The following is a 20,596-nucleotide window of genomic DNA, read 5'->3' on the forward strand; positions in this document are numbered from 1 at the left end:
TTTGTTTATTCTAATATTAACACTTTTCTCAGCAAATAAACACAAACTACACAAACAGATTTTGAAAACGTGTCTTGGGGGCCTCAGACTTTCACACAGTGCATATATGAAAAACGGTACTATGTCGTCTGAACCCGACAAACTTTCCAACTAAGTATATCGCTGCTTTCGGGACAAAGCCTCGTATCTCCATTTTTGGCTGTTTTTCAGCTTTTGACTGAATTTAAAAAAGCCTGTTGTCTTTTACACTGTGTGTAAATTTCCTGATGAATGGGTCAAAAGAAATGTCCGGAAATGACTCTGAAAAAACCTCTGATTCCATTGACTTACATTGAAAGTAAAGGTTTTTTCCTTCTACTGTAAAGTGACCATTTTGGAGATATGAGGTTTTGTTCAGACAGCAGCGACTGACATGCAAATATATGCATCAAAACATGAAAGAGTGCCGAAAAGATATATATTTATTTCTGACCGCTAACTGGTCAAACTGTGAAATGTCTATTTCTTCAAGACTGAGCCATGTCGCAGCTTCTGAGAGAGAGAGAAGAAATGAATACTGCAGATTTCTCTTTATCTGTGTTTTAAATTAGTGAAGTGTTTATTCTTTTCCATAAACGGTTGCAACTGTAACAACTGCAATGTCCCTCTGGGATCAATAAAGGATTCCGATTCCGATAAAGTAGGTGTGCATACGGATCATCAGATAACCGCAAAAACCTGGTTATGATGGGATTATTGAAGACATGTCAACTCGCTCAGTGAGGCTGTAAAGACACCGTTTCCTCTCCGCCGCAAAGATGCTCAACCCGGTCTGGGTTGCCAGGTTGGACAGCATCCCTCGTTTAATGCTGCTTGCCTTGACAGTAATCGTTTATCAGCGATGCTTCTCAGTTACTTCGTAGTGCGTTAAGCTTTATTAGTAAATAATAATAATACTGGTACAATTTTTCATTGAACAAAGTGAGTCGCACATCTTGGCTCTCCTCATTCGTCTAGAAAATTCAAGAGAATAATCGAAAATAAAAATATATAAGATATGGGAAGACATGGATATGGCCCAAAGCGCTTCGCCTCGATTCTGTTTAAATACATAAAAAAGCTTGTTATAGCCTCTGCGGTTGTGCCCCGCCCTCCCCTGCTGTTGAGATGTAATTCTGTAATTATATTATAATTTGCATAGTGAATTACACCTGATATAGTAATCGATTTACAGCTGTTTCAACAGCTTTGAATCTGCACTTATATCTTCTTTTCTATTTGTTTTGATGTCAAAAACTTGGCAAAAACGGAAGTATAGTGTTTTTTGCTAAGTAGCACAGACTGAGTGTCGACAAGCTTGTTTACATGAGCTTAAATGAGTAATAATTAATATAGAGTTTGGGAATTACACCATGCTCCTGTGTTTGGCAATAACCGTGGCTTCTAAGGGTTAATCTAAGTGTTCTTTGCTCTAGCACTCCCTTTAGCCTCGCATGTTGATTAGGACTCACACCCCGTACCTCATACACAGTGCGTGTGTGTTTATGGGAGAGACTGCACGGCCAAAGCGTCCTGGGATGTGTGTGGTAGGCGGAGCGTGGGAATGTAAATGAATTAAACTATGCAATGTACAGGGCAATAGTCTTTCCAGAGCGTACTTATGAGGGAACGTCTCATCTCCGTCTTATGCTTTCTTTTTCTTGATGCATGTCCCACCGGTGGAGGTACACTCTTAAAAATAAAACCGGGCACAGCGTACTGTGCAGAAGTTAGAGACCCCCTTCCCTTCCAGTCAAAAAGGGCAATTAAGTGCAAGTTGTTCATATTTGAAAGCATTTCTGAGGACATACGGTCATATAGAGCTGAACGATTTAGGCGAAATATGTAATTGAGATTTTAAATTGGTTTTAATTTTAATTGAGAATGTAAATTGAGATATGGGCCTTTTTCTGGCTTGCGACTTGGAAGTGTCATCACAGAGCGCCAGCCTGCCAGTTATTTGTGCTTGTGATGTACGTTTTGTGTCATTGGGTAAAATTTCCCCCGTTTAAAGTTTGTTGTATTAAATGCATCATAACTTGCGTCGTACCAACGCTCTTGATAATTGACTAGAAGACTGTAATAAAAACTGCATTCTTCCAAATTGCAATATTAATATAAAAATGATTAACATTTCAGCCCCAGTCATATGCAATAATTTGAACATCCTCGAGTCCAGTTAGATGTTTTGTCGAGGGAATATAACATCACCTGCATCTAATCCCACAAACGGGGAAATTCCACCTCCACATTTAACCCATCCCTGGAGTGGAACACCACATACACACTAGTGAACACACACACTAGGGGGCAGTGAGCACACTTGCCCGGAGCGGTGGGCAGCCCTATCCACAGTACAGCAGTTGGGGGTTGGGTGTCTTGCTCAAGGACACCTCAGTCATGGACTGTCGGCACTGGGGATCAAACCGGCGACCTTTCAGTCACAGGGCCAGCTCCCTAACCTCCAGCCCACGACTGCCCGCTGAGTTTTGCTGAGTTTGACGTGTTGGTAAAAAAAGAAAACACCATTTAAACTGCGTCACAAGTCTTGCGCAGGCCACATTTGATGCTTTGCTTGGTTTTACTGTTAAATTAAGCAAGGAAACAGGAAAATGTGCGGAAGTGTGTTGTCTAGAGCGTTTCGGTACTTCTGAATTAGAAAGTCTACGAAAGCGTGTCAGCTGATCAGGGGCGCCCAAACTTTTGCACAAGGGCACAAGAAAGAAAAAAGTCAAAGGAAAATGCGCGTTAAAAAAAATGAGCTTAAAGAGTCCAAAAAAAAAAAAGCGCAATGCTAGAAAAACACAAAACCAACTTCTAGGACTGAACTTCGAAAGCGCGTAAATATAAACAGATTTTTCAGAAAAAATTGAAGGCGAGTCTCCCAAAAAGAACGGAAGCTGTAATAAAGCGAAAGGGGAAATTTTCAAATGTTGATGATTAACATGAAATAAATGAAAGGTGGTCTCTGACTTGCACAGTGATGGACAGTTCTTGTAATCGGTATAGAGACTTTGGGTTCTTTAATGGAAGTTTATTGGAAAATGGTTCTCCGCTGGGAACTGAAAGTGGTTCTCGGTCATCTTTTTGCCGCCTTTGTTTTGAAGAGTGTATCTTCTCTGTGCTGACTGGCCGAGCCGGGTGGTGATACTGTTTTAAGTGCAGTAAGTTTACAGTGAAGGTTCGTGTTGAAGGTTGAGTTGTAATTTAAGCTTCTGTGAGTGTTTTTGTCGTTTTCCTCCCCCACATAATCCTCTGACGTGGACAGTCCCTCAGCGTCGAACAGCCCCAGGGATTTTTATTCAGTGTTGTTTAATTCTATTATGATGTCCTTTCTGCTGTTGTAACTCCAGGCCATGACCTTGCGCTCACTGTCCATCCTCTTTCCCCTTTAAAGCTTTAAAACGAATGTCTGGTGTATGTTTGTGAAGAATTTTTGGGTCCAGATTTGAATAGAATTAAAAATCTACTTTGACAGCACACGGCTTGTGTTCTCATGCGGAACTTTGACCTGAACTGTTTTACAGTTTTATAGTTACATGTTTGTCCTCCTTGGTTTGGTGCAAGAGCTGCGAGGCTAATGTCGCTAACAAACACCAGAATTCAATAGTCACCCAAATAGCACATAAAGTTTCTGCAAAACATACGTGCCCAAAACTTCTCACAACCTGCTCAAATCATGACCAGGTCTTTGTTTAGGTTGCACAGACTTGTCGATATGGCTTAGAGCGCAGTATGACTTGACTGTGAATGCCAGCATGCTGGGTGACTAGGCTAACTACAACAAAACGTGCTTGCAGTCTATCCTATATACCAATATAACCGTATACCTCAGTTCCAAGGGGCAAAAGAGTAGGGGTAAAACTAAGAAATGGGAATTGGCAGTTAGCGTTCTCCTCTAAGTGGGTTAACAGAAGTTTGAAAATACGTGTTCATACCACAAAGTTTTCAAAATGAAAGTTTTTATATATGTGTATATACGTTGGCATTTTCTATCTATATGCATTTTATATCTAGTAGTATATAGAGTGTTGTCAAAGCTTTCATTTGGCCTGTATCAGTTATTAAACTGTTCTGGTCTCTTTGCACCATTCCACATTTACTGGTTGCGCCGCCTGACTTTTCGGACCAGTTTCAAATTAAACAGGCATCTAATTAGACATCTCTAGTCTAATCCTTTGTCCTTGAACTCGAATTCATACTTAACATCTTTCAAATAAATAAACATTGTAATATTTTCACATTTTTATGGTTCTCCTGAGGTCAAACCACCTGACATGGTAACCTAACCACGGCACAAAATAAACAAATAAATAAATAAATAAAAACGTGTCCAAGGGCTGCCGACGTTGCTCCGTGAAGATCACTTGGGGTCTTATTTGTGAAGCAGTAACCTGGCCCATCTTTTGAAAAAGCATGTCAAAATAAAAGACCTTTGTTTTTGATGTGCCACCTGACATTTAAGGGAGTGCAAACTTGAGGTTTTTCAGTGACCTGCGCACTTCATAAAGTTGCCTTACTTTGCGACGTGGTTTATATTTTTTCAAACACAGTATAAGTTTTCAAACATGAAATCACTTTTTATAATGAAATCACCTTTTTTGATGTCTTACTTAATTAACATACCCGCCTGACAACCTGGTTGGGCATTTTTAGACTTTTGGAGGCAAAAAAGAAACTAAAATGAAATTTTATGTGGATGCACTGAAAATGGTTTCACATAAAAGAATTACTGTTGAATAAATTGGTATATATGGCATGTATTTATTAAAGTATTTTTTTGGAAAATAACGGACTCAGTCACAAAAAATAGATCATGTCAATGACCCACGTAACTAAATTAGGGGAAAAATGGATGAGTCCAAAAATAAATAAATAAATAAATAAATTTTAAATGCTTCTTGGCTTGGATATGCAGTTCTTGGCAAACGTTTCATTAGTATAGAACATTGAAGAACATTGTGCAGAAAGTTCAGTCTTCAGGAAGTTTTTTAACGCTTGCTGCTGTAGGGAACCAAATGCGGTTCTTCTACAGCGTCACCGCAAAAGAACCTTATTTGGCACCTTTATTTTAAAAAGTTTGCCCGATTGTTGTGATCAGTGAAGTAAACCAAGAAATACTTCCAGTCTAAACCAGCTGTAGATCAGATTAGGAACCACTGTGTTAGGTTGGATGAAGTGTACAGTATTTGGTGATGGTCTCCGTGTATTAAATGGCCTGCAGGATGTGAAGAGATCTACTTATTGTAGGACAAACGTACGAGAGCCACTTATCCAACATGAGAGGACAGCAATCGTGATCTGAACAGAGAGAGAAAACGTGGACGAGATGGATGCTTACCGAACGTTCTCACACGAGGAGGTGGACTCCCAGGAGCTGAAGTTGAACAACACCTCCATCAGCCAATGGACATGATTCATAAACAGCATTTAAGAGAAGTAGTGCTGGTCCAGATGGAGTTCCCGGTTCCCTTTCCCGAAGCTCATTTCCATAGCAACCATGGGTTTTGTGTGAAGCGAGGATTGCTCATCTTCTCGAGGTTTGGTTTGTTGCATTCTAACACATCCACTGTGGAAATCTACACAATAGTAAGTTCACAATGGGTGAAGTTACAGAACAAAGAGTTACAGATGAGTCAAAAACATAACTTTAAAAAAGGTTTTCAACTTTAAAATCACTTGTTTCTGCGCTCACTGTCCACTTTATCAGCTCCACTGACCGTATAGCTGCACTCTGTAGTTCTACAGTTACAGACTGTAGTCCATCTGTTTCTCTGATACTCTGTTACCCTGTTCTTCAGTGGTCAGGACCCCCATGGACCCTCACAGAGCATGTACTATTTGGGTGGTGGGTCATTCTCAGCACTGCAGTGACACTGTGTTAGTGTGTGTTGCGCTGGTCTGAGTGGATCAGAAACAGCAGTGCTGCTGGAGCTTTTAAACACCTCAGTGTCTCTGCTGGACTGAAAACTAAAAACATAAAATATCCAGCCAACAGCGTCCTGTGGGCAGCGTCCTGTGGGCAGCGTCCTGTGACCACTGATGAAGGTCTAGAGGATGACCAACACAAACTGTGCAGCAGCAGATGAGCTGTCGTCTCTGACTTTACATCTACAAGGTGGACCGCCGAGGTAGGAGTGTCTTATAGAGTGGACAGTGAGTGGACACAGTGTATAAAAACACAAAATAAAGGATACAGGCCTTTTCATATAAAGACAAAAGAAATTTTGGATCATTTTTATTGGTCCTTCAACACAAAAGGTTCACAAAATGCAATTTAAATGGCCTCAAAAGAATCAAAACCAAAGGAAATGGAGGTTTTCACTGATGTCCAGCACCAAAATTCGGCATGATTATACATTTTGCATAGTTACAGTCATATGCAAAAGTCTTAGCACCCTGGTCAAATCCCATTGCTCAGTTACTAAGTGAAATTAATTGAATGCATCCTCTACAGAGAATACAATTACTGTTTATTTGCAGAATTTAACACGTTCGATAAAAAATAAAAGGTGCAAAAGTTATGGCATATTTTATATTTTGTTTCACCCCTCCCCCCAACATGATAAAAGAATAATTACCAATTTTACAGATTGGTAAATACGTTACAAGTGAAATATGTTGGATGTAAGCAAAGTCACTGATAGTGTTGGATATAAAGAAACCGAAGAAAACTAAGTTCTGAAACTTTGATGTGACAGCAAAAGATACATTATATGGACAAAAATATTGGGATGCTCCTCCTAATTATTAGGTTCAGGTGTTTCAGCCACACCCATTGTTAAAGGGGGATAAAATTAAGCACATAGCCTTGCAGTCTCAATAGACAAACACTAGTAGCAGAAGGGGTCGTACTGATGAGTTCGGTGACTTAAACATGGCATGCTGCCTCTTCCACGAGTCAGATTGTGAAGTTTCTGTCCTGGTAGATCTGCCCCAGACAACTGTAAGTGCTATGATTGTGAAATGGAAGCGTCTAAGAGGAACAAGAGCTCAGCCACATAGTGGCAGACCACAAAAACTCACAGAGTGGGGCTGCCAAGTGCTGAAGCACAAGTGTCTATCCTCTGTTGAATCATTCACTAAAGAGCACCAAATTTCCTACAGAAGCAAGATCAACAAAAGAAAAGAACTTTCCTTGCCAGAGAGAGAATAGAGAGATCCTCCCTCCCCCCCCTTCCTTCCCCTCTACGAATGGCCTGTTGGCACCTCGAGTCAGTTTCCAGTCCAAGGCCGGCTGTCACATTCGCTCCTCTTGTTTGTATCACTTAAAGCACTGTGGGTATTCCATCTGTTGTCTAGTGTATTCGGTTTCCCAAAACACAGAGAGACAGAATCTCCGAGGAGATACAGTAGCCCTGCGTTCCGACACCGGCCAAGATTTCCCAGACAAAGCGCCGAAGCTGCCTTTGAGCATGATGTGTGATAGTTTGCCCAGTAGGTCAGACACAGATTTCCCACAAAGAACAGCTTAATCTAATTTATCAACAAGCACACGTTCCTAATTCTCATTTATGGCAACTCAAACCACTCTTCAGCGTAGTGTTCCACTGTGTTCTAGGACACTGTGAGGGCATCTGATCAGCTTCTCTAACCGTCCCATCCCTATCCAACAGATACATTTAGCATGATTAGAAAAAGAACACGGCACGTTTGGGCACTCCTGGTCAAATTCCATGTTTAATTACAATAAATGCATCGTCTACAGAGAAGACACCGCATGTTTTATTGCAGTTATTGTTTATTTTTGCTGATTTTATGCAAACGTCTTGTCACATTTCACATTTTATGCCTAATGTTTTCCATAATGTTAAATGGGAATTCTACCAATTCCGAGTGGTTTTAGCTAAAACGCTCTATTCTACAGATGCTTTCAGAGTGAGGACCTGTTCACAATAGAAGTGATAGGAACCAGACGTCTGAAGCATGTTAATGGCCTAAATGTTATGAATGTGCCGCCTGAGATAAGATTTAAAATAGTCCATAAGGGTTCTTTAGGAAAGAAATGGTTCTATATTGGAACCATGAACACTCATTTGAACACTTGTATCATGACATGGTTCTCAGACTGATGGAGAATGTATTTGATTTGGTTCTATATAGACCCTTTCAGCAAAGAGTTCTACTGTTGTTGGCTTGACATTGTTACAACAGAAGAACCCTTTTTGGGCGCTTATGCAGAACCCTTTTCAAAAAGAAAAATGATGCAAAGAAATTCTTTAATCATGCAAAGGGTTCTTTGAGTGTTCATGCTTCCAATATAGAACCATTTCTTTACTGAAGAACCCTTAACTTTCCATCATTTTAGCACTCTACACTGATTGAGAGTTTTTCTAAATGACTTTATTCATCTCAGTGATTTAATTGCACAGAATCAGTGGAATTTTCCTTTTAAACTCAGCAAATAAATAAGAAAATGTGCATTAGATTTGCAGAAAAATGCCGTATTTTATGGCTGTTCCCTGTAGAAGATGTTGTAACTTCAACATCTTCTCCACCTCAACAAAACAATTTGACTGGGGTGCTCACACTTTTGCAAACCTTGAATAACCGTCCAACCACCCATTTTGACATTACAAATATGTGTTATAATAAAGTAATACACCACTAGAGGCTGTGGGTTACTGTGGTTTTCCCATGGGGAAGGCTGTTGTTAGTGGAGTGTCTAAAACTCCCTTCCCTGTGATGAACTCGCAGTATCGCACAGCCTGAAGTGGTTTATTGCTTTTATAAAACGGCGGCCAACATAAAATATGATTTAACAACCAAATCTTTCAGAAAATAATTTATTATTATTAAAAATTGACATAAGTCATTTCTGGCAACAAATATAGTTCCTTCAGTGTACAGTATCGTTTACAAGCAAGCGTGAGCTGAATGAGGAGAAGAGCATCCGGTCACCCATCACTGTTTACTGCGGTCATTTCGCGAATTTTTAAACTTTTTGTCATATAATAATAAACATCTGATATCGCAGCACTGTTTACCGCAAAATCGTTTGCTTTACTAGGGATTTTTTGTTCACTAATTTACCACTGCAAGTCTGATTTCGCGCCAATGCAGTGGCGCCGCTCTTCTCGCGCTGGTGCCGAATCTCAAATTGCTGCCTGCTCCCTACAGAGTGCACTACACAAGAGTTTAAATACTGGATCCTGCAGCCCAACAGAACAAAACACAGCCAAGAAACAGTCATTTGGGACTCAAAGACATCCAAACTCGATACATGATGCACCGTTCAGCTGTAGAGGCTAGAAGTTCTAAACTTTCATAGCTAGAACTATTTAGGGAGTACGGAGTTGTTGGGATTCAACCTGGATTTGATGCTACTTCCAAGAGAAACACAGACATTTGAAGCGTGAAAGACATTCAAGGGCCATATTTAGACCTTTATTTTGCCATTTTACAGTGAATCATATCATAAGTGCTTTAATTCAAGCCTGTGATATTAATGATGGAGCTGTTCAGGCTGTTACCAAGCTGACCAGCCTAGATAAGAGCATAAGTTGCCAGCCCCCCGTGTTCTTACTTCATATACTCGGTGGTCCATACGAGCAGCATTATAGTGAGAGATCATTCCATTCACAGCTCAAGGGTTTTTCGTGCTGTGGTGCAGTTATACAACTTAAGTTGTGAGGTGGGCCTAGGAGTGCATATGCCGTGTATTTTAAGCAGCTCAGCGAATCAGATTTCCGGACCAGAACAATCCGTTTTAGAATAAAACAGTCACTTTGAACACAAAATATCCAAATATGCTTCCATGTGTGAAAGCCAAACTAGGCATTTTCATATTTTAAACTCTAACAGTGCATTTTGGCTGAATATATCGTTAGATTAAAATTTCACAGACTGCCTATAAACAGCTTGTTGATGTCTACTGTACGTTGCTTGACCCAGATACCGCGCTCTGGCTGTGGAGGAGCAACTTGATTCCTCCTGACTCAGTAAGAATCTAATGCCTCGGGGTGTCACATGCTCCTCAGCCTCCCCTCCACACCCTCAAGCATTCAAGGTCAAGATGAGAAAAACAGTTACAGTAAATAACTTTCACGCTGCTCTGAAAACAGGCCTCAAAATAAGGGCAGGACACAGCCGAAAGGAGACTTTTACAGCAGGACAGGCCCAAACCTCCTCAACACAGTGTCATCATCCTGACAGCTACACATCTATGATAACAGGCGGAAGGACATGTTAACGTGGGTAAAGATATTATTCCGTGTGCTGATCAACATATAAAGCTCTTTAAACGCAAACAAGCAAAATGACAAAACCGAATATCGCTACATGCCTTGTAAACACGCCTCATCGCGTACTTCAGCGGTGCTTCAGTACCTTGAGTGAGTTTTTCTGGTTTAAAGACTACGACAGCCCCCCTTCTGACGATGTGTCTCGAGGGCAGAAGGAACTTTTGGAGGTGGGCTGCTCTCAGATGTAGCTAAACATCTTATTACAGCCAAATAAGCATGGTTACTTTCTTCAAAGGATCAAACAAGCGAGTGGATTATTCAAATGACACAAGCGACTGGCCAACAAGTGGAAAAGTTAGCAGGTTATCGAGATATTTTATCTCAGGTTAGCTTCTTAAAACGGCAGCAGCTCGTCTTTGGCATGCATTTTGAGCTGAGTTGATTTTTTTTATGATTATGATATGATATGAAGTGCTAGCTTCTCTGTATTTATGTGCCTATAGCTTCAACTACAGCTAGGCCAGCAGTCGGGATTTGTTGACACCACATGGAGGCGGGGTATTGTAGTGAGTAAACACTGATGAAGAACAACATGAAAACAATATCAAATTGAATTGAATTCAATTGAATTCTGTAAACGTATAAGGCTGAGGGATGCGATGCTGTGCTGCAGAACACTGCATTACATGACAACTGACTCATTACACTGTAGATTTAGATGTTGCTTCAAAGCCGGCTATATACAGGGTTTAATCTGATTTCAAAATGATTCATTTCACATGTAAATCACTACAGATCAGTGCAGTGAGCTGTAAACGCTTTAAATGAGCATAAACTTTATTATGTAACTGTACAAGGTCTCAGTCTGAAGCTCCTCCAGCTGTACGGACGACATCAACACCACAGTCAAACTCATCCCAGACTGGACTGAGCGTGTCGGGCGTCGCTGCTCTCACGGCTCTTTCAGTGGGATTTCGGAGATCATCCAGTGCTGTGGAACCAGCGCCGAACGTTCTGAGCTGCTGGAGCTTCACTGCTGATGAAAATCCCGCTGCTCAGTTCTGACGGATTCACTCTTATTGACATGGAGAACGCAGAACGCTTTCAGCTCAGGGGTCTCAGCTCCTCTCAGACTGAAGGAGCCGGTCAGAAACTCTATGACCCCCTCTTACAGTTGGAGTGTGGATTGGTTCCTAGACGCCTCACGGTTGTAAAAATCGAATGAATCTTTTTGAATCACTCCATAAGTAAAACATGTATATCCACATTTTAAGTTTTTGCTGTCCTTTATATAGTGTGAAAATAAATAAACCAATAATAAAATAAATGGACCAATAGAAATGCCCCAGAGACGCTTACGTTTTTACACTAACTTCCAATAAAATTAAAGGTTTTTGCCCACTTCTGTAAAGTTACCAGTCCGGAGAGCTTTTTTTTCTTTGCATAGTATTTGCATAGTATCTCTCTCTCTCTCTCTCCTCTCTCTCTCTCTCTCTCTCTCTCTATATATATATATATATATATATATATATATATATGTGTGTGTGTGTGTGTGTGTGTGTGTGTGTGTGTGTAGAGAGAGAGAGGTATAGGTATATGGTAAAATACTGTGCTGTGATGTGTTTATCAAGGTAAACACATCACATCAAGGGATATATATAGGTCATATTAGTCTACTTGGGAGGAGTGAGGTGGTGAAGGTGTTGGGAGGTGTTGGGAGGTGTTGGGAGGTGTTGGGGGGGGGGGGGGGGGGGGGGGGTGGGCGTTCAAATGCCAAGATGCCAACAGCATAAGAAAGGGAGGGAGAAGAGAAACACTACACACTCTGAACAGTGACAGAAAGCTCAGCTGACTTTATGTAGCTGCTTTGAAAGTCAGTGAAATTTCTATTTCACTCTAAAACGTTGAAAAGTTAGAAGGTGGATATATAATATCCTGAGAAGACCAAGAGGTGAAGGCTACTCATGGCTGTGGCTAACCATTGTCCTTTAAGGGGCTTGGCAGCATCCTGGGAAACGGAGAGAGGGGACAATGAGAGAGAGCAAAGAGAAGGAAGAAATGGAAGTAGCTGGATGGACCTGAACAACACAGGAGAGCAGGTGAGCGCAGAGGAAGAGGATGAGGAGGTAGAGGAGTATTCAAGAGGCAAGGAAAATGGAAAAAGTGATCATAATGTGGCACTTGATGATGAGGGTGGTAATGATGACAGTGTTGCTACGTCTTCTGTCTTGAGTGATGCTGATAACAGCAGCTACACTTGGTCTGATGATAATGATGATGGTGATGGTGGAGGTGGTGACCACAATGGCAACAATTTTGTTCTGTTGTCAACCACAGAAGAGGCTGATGACACCGAAGCTGGAAGTGATGAGATCCTCAGGTTGGGTACGTTCAATTCTTCTACAGACGAAAATGACCAGAGAACAGAAACCACTTCCGAACAAGGGCAGGAAATGGACATTTCAGAGAAGAGCTCAGAGGATGAGGAATTTGATGATGATGATGATGATGATGATGATGATGATAATGACGACGATGATGACACAAATGATGAATATGAGGAATATGAAGAATATCCAGAGAAGCTATACTGCCAGCCTGCTTACTCAAAGAAGGTCTTCCAAGCTCTGGAAGAAATGAAACAGTCCTCTTTCCTCACTGATCTCCTCCTAATCACCGACAGTGGACATAGCTTCCAGGCTCACTCTATGGTCCTGGCCACAGTGAGCACCGTCATCCAGAAGATGCTCCAAGAAAGGAATGAGGAGATGGTGTTTCTACGTTTGGCTCCAGAGGTATCTGGGCTCGGACTGTCTGCGGTGCTGGAGTTTGCCTACACTGGAACCATTGCAGGCCTAAACAGAGAATCTTTGGCTCAGATTCAGACAGCCGCTCTCTGTCTTGGAGTCTCCAGAGTTCTGGAGCTCTGCAATAAAAAGGAGGAGAGGGGGAGAAAGAAAGATGATGGCAAAGAGATGGTGGAAAATGTATCTGCTGAAGAACAGCTGAAGCTCAGCTTGGAGTCCATTAGGCAGCTGTGGGAAGAAAGAGTGGGATGTGATGTGGAGCTGGAGGCAGAAGGAAGAATATTTCGTGGTAAGATATGATCAAACCGCACAGTATATACAGCCTGTTTATCATGATGTTTCATGAAGGTCCCGTGGAAAAATTCTGAAAGCCTTATCTTGGCGCCATTAGAACTGCACGGCAGTGGTGAGATCGAGGGTTAAATTTTGGTCTGAACACAAATACAGCCCAAAATTGTTCCTTCCAAGCTTGACCTGACATGACTCACAGCGCTTGAGCCTGACCCAACCCATATCACTAGGTTATGGGTCTGAAACTGAACCCAAGCTCAAAAAAATTCTGTTAGAAACGGACCCAAGCTGTCCCACCATCGTCCAAAGTGCCTTAATGAAAATTACATTTCTATTGATAGAGCATTCTGGCACTGAACTAGCATCTAGTTTGATTTTAATCTATACACTTGTTTGGGTCTTCATGGGTTCTTTAGTAAACAAGATGGTTCTATCTAGTACTCAAAGAACCATTTGCGTGATCCAAGTGTTCTTTGCATCTTGACATGGTTCAGATTGATGGAAAATATGCTGTAGCTGGATCTGTATAGAAACTTGTTAAAAAGGGTTCTAAATAGCACCAAAAAGAGTTCTGCTTTTGTTACAAGCTTGTATTGTAACAATAACAGAACCCTTCATGGTGCTAAAAGTATCCATCTCCAGCACATTCTCCATCAATCGCATGAATGCTTTCAAGATGCAAAGAACATTTGAATCATGCATGAGGGTTGTTTGAGTGTTCATGGTTCTATATAGAACTATCTTCTCTACTAAAGAATGACTGAGGAACCTTATTTTTGAAGTGTGTAGACTAGTTTGTTGTTGTTGTATATTATGCAGGATTCGGTAGAGCAGCATGGCATCCCTCAACCTCATCAGGTTGCCAGAACTCACAGTTTTTCACATTTTTTTGTTTTCCCTTCCATGCATATTCTCTCAGTATAATATCCAGCATACATCATGTAATCATAAATTCCTGGTCTGCTCCTGACTGCTAGACTGCTGGTCCAGGGAATTTAGCTCAGGTAACCCAAACGTTAAGAAGAGCCGTTCTGTGCTTTCGGCAAATATCAAACCACTTTGGAAGCTACAACATTTTATGTCCACTTTACCATCTTGGCTGTGAATGTGTCTCAGTGTGTGCTAATGTTCTAGTATAGACTAAAAAAATATAAACAAAAACACAGATTTACTTTGCTCTGCTTTAAGCTTTAGCTCAGCTATAGCTGCATTTCTTGCATCTCCAGCAGGAAACTTTCCACAAAAGTAGAACGGTTTCTTGTAAAATGTCTCTCACGTCCGAGAGACATTTTACCTGGGGCATCAGAATGTAACTGCTGCACCATTTAAGAGAGAACGGGACAGTTTGAACAAGCTGGCGAATGGGAAATTGACTTCACTTTCACGACTTTTTAGTGTTTTGACAGGTTCTCATTGCAAATTAAATGCAGCAGGAAACCAACTAAAGTGATTATAAATGCAAAAGTCTCCAAATTATCAACATTGGTCTCTCTGAAACTCTTTTATTTGCCGTTTCGTTAGCTACAAAACTGTTGTCCGTGTTGCTATGGTGACCAGGCTTCTGTGTAATATTCCTGTTAAATATGAAATGTAAACCTGAAAGTAATGGGTATTCCTTTTCTGATCATTCCCAGCACACAAGGTTCTCCTGATTGCAAGCAGTGACTACTTTCATGCCATGTTCAGCAGTGGTATGAAGGAAAGCCAGCAAGCCTCAGTCACCCTGCTACTGGTAGGAGCACCAGAGCTGGGAATCCTGCTCGAGTGCTCATACAGTGGAGCTCTGGCTCTGGACTGGGGTGTCGTGTTTGAGTTGACATGCACTGCCCTTCAGTTCCAGTTCCAACCGGCTCTCTCGCTCTGCCTCAGTTTTATGCAGCAGGAAATGGATGCCCACAGTTGTCTGGACGTAGCAGCTTTTGCTGAGGCCTACGGGATGAGTGAGTTGCAAGACATGGCGGATGACTTTGTCCTTAGACATTTTGAGGAGGTAGCGGCCACGCTGAAGTTCCAGGACCTACCAGCAGAGAAGCTGAAGACATACCTGCACAGCAATTGTCTTTGTGTTGCATCAGAGCTGCCTGTGCTCAAGGCGGTCATATCTTGGATTGGGGCCAATCCCAGGAGAAGAGTGAAAGAAGCCAGAGAGCTGTTGGCAACTATCCACTTTCCCCTTATGACCTTCAAGGAATTCAAAGAAGTGAAGGCCGTAACTACATGGCCGAAAGTCAGCACAGAGGACCTCTATGACTCCCTACTAGAGGAGTTCTGTTCCAGTAACTTTAATGTCCATACAGACTTCAGGACCTACCTTCCAAAAGAAGCCCTGGTCCTTGCTGGTGGTGAAAGGATCACGGAGGACTTTGATAAACGCACACCCTGTACGGAAATCTGGTTCAGCAACTCCTTCCGTAACCACGTTGGACTAATGAAGAGGGTCGAGTGGAGGCTGCTGGGAGACTTGCCTGAGAAACCAAGATTCAGTCACAGTGTTGGAGTGATAAGAGGGAATCTTTACGTAGTTGGCGGTCGCCACTATTATGGAAAGACTGACACCATGAAATGCACCTATAGGTAGTCCAACCAACAGTTCAACACAATTTGCATGAAGTTTAAAGATCTTTACACAGTTATTCTGCAATGAACCTTCTACTACAGGTATAATCCCATGCAGAACAGCTGGCAAAAGTTGGCTGACATGCAAGAGCGAAGAGGCAGCTTTGCTCTTGTGGTTTTGGATGAAAGAATATACGCCATAGGTGGAGACAAAGATTCAGAGGCCAATGTAGAGAGTGTAGAAGTCTACTGCCCAAGTACAGACTCTTGGAGGTAAGAATACAAAGATTTATGTTAATGATAACACTTAAAGGGGAATTCCTGATTGCACAAAGAGTCATTTAGAGTGGTTTGGTTTGAGATAGTTGAATAAGCTGACTGATGTCTTTACAGTGGTGGTGATAGGAACCAGGGGTCACCATGACTACAACACAAATATAGCCATTTCATTTACATTCTAAAACAACCAGTGAACCTACACAAATAACTTTTCTTTTGGGGACTATTTCCATGTGATGCCCTGAATGTACCTGTGGCATGTACCTGTGCCCCTGAACGTTGAACGCCGAGCATTGATGAAACCTGGTGAGGACGGTGGGAAAAGGAACACAGCAAGTAAGAGGGGGCAGCGTGTGAGTCCCAAGCCTTGCCTCCTGGGCACTGCCACTGGACCCGCAGTGAGGCCACTTCAATGCCTTACGTTCAATGCTGGCAGACAATCTGTGGAGCGGTGACAAAGAGGCGGAGTTCGGAACTCGCGCACAACACCTCCATCCCCTCACTTGTTGTCTTCGTCTTCCCACCGTACTAGTTGAGCTTCGTCACTGGTCAGTGTTCAAGTCCCACCTTCTGCAGACTCTTGTGACCATCATCAGGACCTGGGGGACAGGCATGTGCCACAGTACCTCCTCTCTGCCAAGAATTGCATCAGAGCAACATGCAGCACATTTATAACCATTTACGTTAATAACTTTATATACAACATTTCTAAGGAGATTAGATAGAAGAAAATTCACTTGCATAAGGAAAAGGAAAGGTAAATACATGAAAAAAGCAATGTTAGCAAGACCTTTAAAACATTCTGTTCTGATTCCTTCTTTAGTTACGTTCACCCACTGGACCAACCCCTAAGTGGCCATGCTGCCAGTGTATGGAATGGAAAGATCTTCATCTCAGGAGGCTTTGACTGTAGATATCAGTGCCTGGTATCCATGCTGCTCTACCACCCAGACAAAGGCACCACATACCTGGCGGACATGTCCCAGAACCGGGCCCAGCACTGCATGGAAACCTTTCAGGACTGCTTATACGTAGCCGGAGGAGTCTCTGACGCTGGTGGACAGGTGGTTGACCAGCTGGCCTGTGAGTTCTACGACCCGGTTAGTGACTTCTGGGCTGCCATTATGCCCATGTCCGTCCCCCATGTCAGTGCAGCATCTGCAGTGTTGGAGGGAAAGATCTATATCATCGGAGGCTACTGCCAAGAAGACTACAGCGACATGAAGCGTGTGCACAGATACGACCCTGCGACGCAGTGCTGGGAAAACATGTGTGGAACGCCAGGCCCAACCACTTACATCGCGGCTTGTGTCTTGCCCATACCTCCTCATCTTCGGCAGTTATAGAGAAACTGACTGGCTGACTAATGTGGCCGTGTGCAGTTTTGGCACCCCGGTAAAGTTCCACATTTGCAAATTTTAATGCACAGTTATGGCTTATTTGCTGACTTTAACATATTTTGGGAAAACAAACATAAAATGAGGCCTGTGTGAAAGTGAGATGTTTTATTTGTAAGCCATTATGTGAAACTCAGCAAACATGCAAACATGTTTCAACGCTCAAATGACATGCTTGTTTGATTTTGTAAGTGAAAATACACCAATTTTAGTGCACAGTTAATTAAAATGAAATATTCAGATAAAACACGATTGCCCTCTTGACCAGACAGTACAAACACTATTTGGTTGCCATTGATTGTTTATATTTGTGGTTTATTCTTTGTACCTGTGAACATTTGAATTTGCACATGAATTTGCACATGAATTTGCAGCAACTAATCCCATGTTAGGGCAGATTGGCACACATGCACAACATGAAATGTGTCCTGAATGCATTGATTCCAGTAGATATTTTATGACTGTCTGATTTATTTTTTACTAAAATGTTCAGCTTTTAATTAATAGGTTATGCTAATTTATGATATGTCTGAGATATGAAGCAGACAACTTTGTGAAAACTGTGTTAACCAACCCCGCTCCCCCAAATACATGTGTTTTATCTGAAACCAAGCTATGTTTAAGCTTTCAATCAGAATTAAATTTGAATTCCATCTGCAAGAAAAGGCCTTGAAAGTTTTGTTCTTGGAGCTGTTTTCTTGTTAGCATCTATGTAATAATCTTACTGTATGTTTTCATTGGCAGAATGTTTTTATGTTAGATGTGATGATATTAGGTAACCTTTAAACTAAGCTAAAGAGTCTACCAAGCTTGGTTGGCGACACTTTATTATATTGAAGGTTTATAAGGCATCTATTATTTGTTACTTCATAAGTAACTAATCATGAACAAGTCAGGTATTTAGAGTCATTTATTACTACTTAACGTATTCACATAAGTTTATAAAAGAAGTGTAAGCTGTAACTTCACAATAAAGAAATGAGACGCTCTCTCATATTTAACAAATCATGGCCTTACCTGTAGTTTAATTTTTATTAGTTTATATAGTTTGCCTGCATAATGCTAATTTATGACTATTTTATTACTTTATAAGTAATTAAGGATAAATAAATTATCAGTTTGGTTATTATTTAATATTACTGGATATTTTATGTGAGTGGTTACAAGCAAATACTACTACTACTACTGTACTATTACTACTACTACTACTACTACTACTACTAATAATAATAATAATAATAATAATAACAAGCAGTGTTTTTTAAACTTCAATAAAAATGATGCTAAAAAAATGTAAGACTCCAAATGATTTGGTGAAAATTGACCAAAAGCAGTGATTTTTTTTGGTTATGTTGTATGAATGATGTATAAATGATACAGTATCTATCTGCAGCATTTAGCAAGCTGCAAAAAGTGAAAAGTAAAAGCCTTCAGTTTCTGTATCTATAAATGCCCATAAGTCATTTTACAAAACTTTACTTTATGCTAGTTAAGGATGTCGGAGTGATATCATCAGTTTTACTGAGCTTAAAGCGAAAACAAACACTACAAACAAAACATGAAATTGATGACAGACAAAATCCAACAGCAAGTTTAAATAAAATCCATAAGAAAAATACTGAATATCAAAATGTCCAAAATATGCTGCAAATGGAAATAATGAGAGTTAAATCTAATGAATTATTCAAAAAGATCACTAATCATTTTCTGGTATAAATTTAGTAGTAATTTCACCATTTTTTGCTTGTTTTTTTTTTCCTATTTGCTGATTTTGCTGGTATATTTTTTTAACTCCTGACTTTGGGCTCTTGTTGTCATATTTATACCCTGTTAATATTCTAGCTCAGCTCCATAATTCTTAAAGACGATGACCTGGATTTTTCCACCTGGGGGGCAAACTTTAGAAATCCACAACTGAAAAACCAGCAATGAAATTTTGCATTGATGTCTAAATTGTAGTTTTTGCTTGAATTTTGTTCATGGAAAACTATGAAGGGACCTGCTAAGCCCTGTAAGTTGTCATTGACTGAGCAAGAAATTATAGAATTACATAGACTTATACATGCAATGAAGTTCACACCTTAGGGCCCCACTTTATACTGAGAGTCTCTAATAACTGTGTCATTACACATTAATTAATACATTCAACAACATAGGAACTGCTGGTGATGTGTTCACTGTTACAGATGGATTACAATATATAAAAACATAACTTCAGTTTTCACTCATGTAATCTTAATAGCAGCGACTGCATATTTTCTCTTATACTTGTAATTTTGAGTGAGTGAACTGCTTTCTTCCTGAATTTTATGAATATTCTCACAGTTACTAAGTATAAACAAATACAAGGGGTTTATTAACAGAAAACAAGCTATTTGCTAATACTTTGGGTGTATTTGGTAATAATCATGTTCATTGAAGTATAATGATGCTGTAAAGAGGATTGGCTCTAAATAGCAGCCTACTATTAAAAGCATAGTGAGCAAAACATTTGAAAATTTTGAACTCTTAAGCTCTGCTTAAATTAAGACCTTACACAGATTACAGTCTATGGGGAAACAATGAAAGGACATTTCAGCTACACTTTCTATGAATGTCACCTTTGTAAGCGTCTACAAACACATTCATAACATGTTATAATGCATTCATAAGCCATTATAAACTTGGCTATAAATATTTCTAAATATGCACTACACGTTATAGCCACGCTTATTATGCATTATTAATTGTTCACATAATGCAATATAAATCCTGTTCATAATAAATTAATAAGAGCTTATAAGCTGTATTAGTCCACTCTAAGTAAAGTGAGGCGTACTGGACTAAAGCCTCCTCCAGTGTTAAGACTGAGGCTTCAAGTTGAAGAATTTACTGAAGGATTTACTGAAACACTAAAACACAATAAGCTCATTACAGGCTTCAAATGTCAGAGTTTAAACTAGAGCAACATCAGAGTTTCACCCAATGTGGGAAAGTCAATGTTCACCACTGTTAATGTTCACCACTGTTAATGTGCACCACTGTTAATGTGCACCACTGTTAATGTTCACCACCGTTAATGTGC

The 20,596-nt window shown here is 40.6% G+C and overlaps 1 protein-coding gene across 2 annotated transcripts; it reads left to right on the top strand.

Annotated features, from left to right (window-relative positions):
• The first annotated feature begins 11,980 nt into the window (after positions 1–11,980).
• Positions 11,981–20,361, top strand: LOC108437859 (kelch-like protein 33). 2 transcript variants are annotated; one of them, XM_017715259.2, is made up of 5 exons: positions 11,981–12,301; positions 12,540–13,298; positions 14,935–15,874; positions 15,959–16,129; positions 16,959–20,361. In XM_017715259.2, the coding sequence occupies exons 2-5, from the start codon at positions 12,656–12,658 to the stop codon at positions 17,479–17,481; spliced, it is 2,277 nt and encodes a 758-aa protein (XP_017570748.1). In that variant the 5' UTR covers positions 11,981–12,301; positions 12,540–12,655; the 3' UTR covers positions 17,482–20,361. The 2 variants fall into 2 exon arrangements, with proteins under 2 accessions (XP_017570748.1, XP_017570747.1); XM_017715258.2 differs by having other exon boundaries at positions 11,981–13,298.
• Positions 20,362–20,596: the final 235 nt, after the last annotated feature.

The sequence above is a fragment of the Pygocentrus nattereri genome, chromosome 22 (assembly GCF_015220715.1).
Source record: "Pygocentrus nattereri isolate fPygNat1 chromosome 22, fPygNat1.pri, whole genome shotgun sequence".
Classification (NCBI taxonomy): Eukaryota; Metazoa; Chordata; class Actinopteri; order Characiformes; family Serrasalmidae; genus Pygocentrus; species Pygocentrus nattereri.

Coding starts and splice junctions, on each gene's coding strand:
- LOC108437859 (XM_017715258.2), top strand. CDS start 12,167: ATGGCTGTGGCTAACCATTGTCCTTTAAGGGGCTTGGCAGCATCCTGG. Junction 13,299..14,934: donor AGAAGGAAGAATATTTCGTG/GTAAGATATGAT, acceptor GATCATTCCCAG/CACACAAGGTTCTCCTGATT. Junction 15,875..15,958: donor ACCATGAAATGCACCTATAG/GTAGTCCAACCA, acceptor CTTCTACTACAG/GTATAATCCCATGCAGAACA.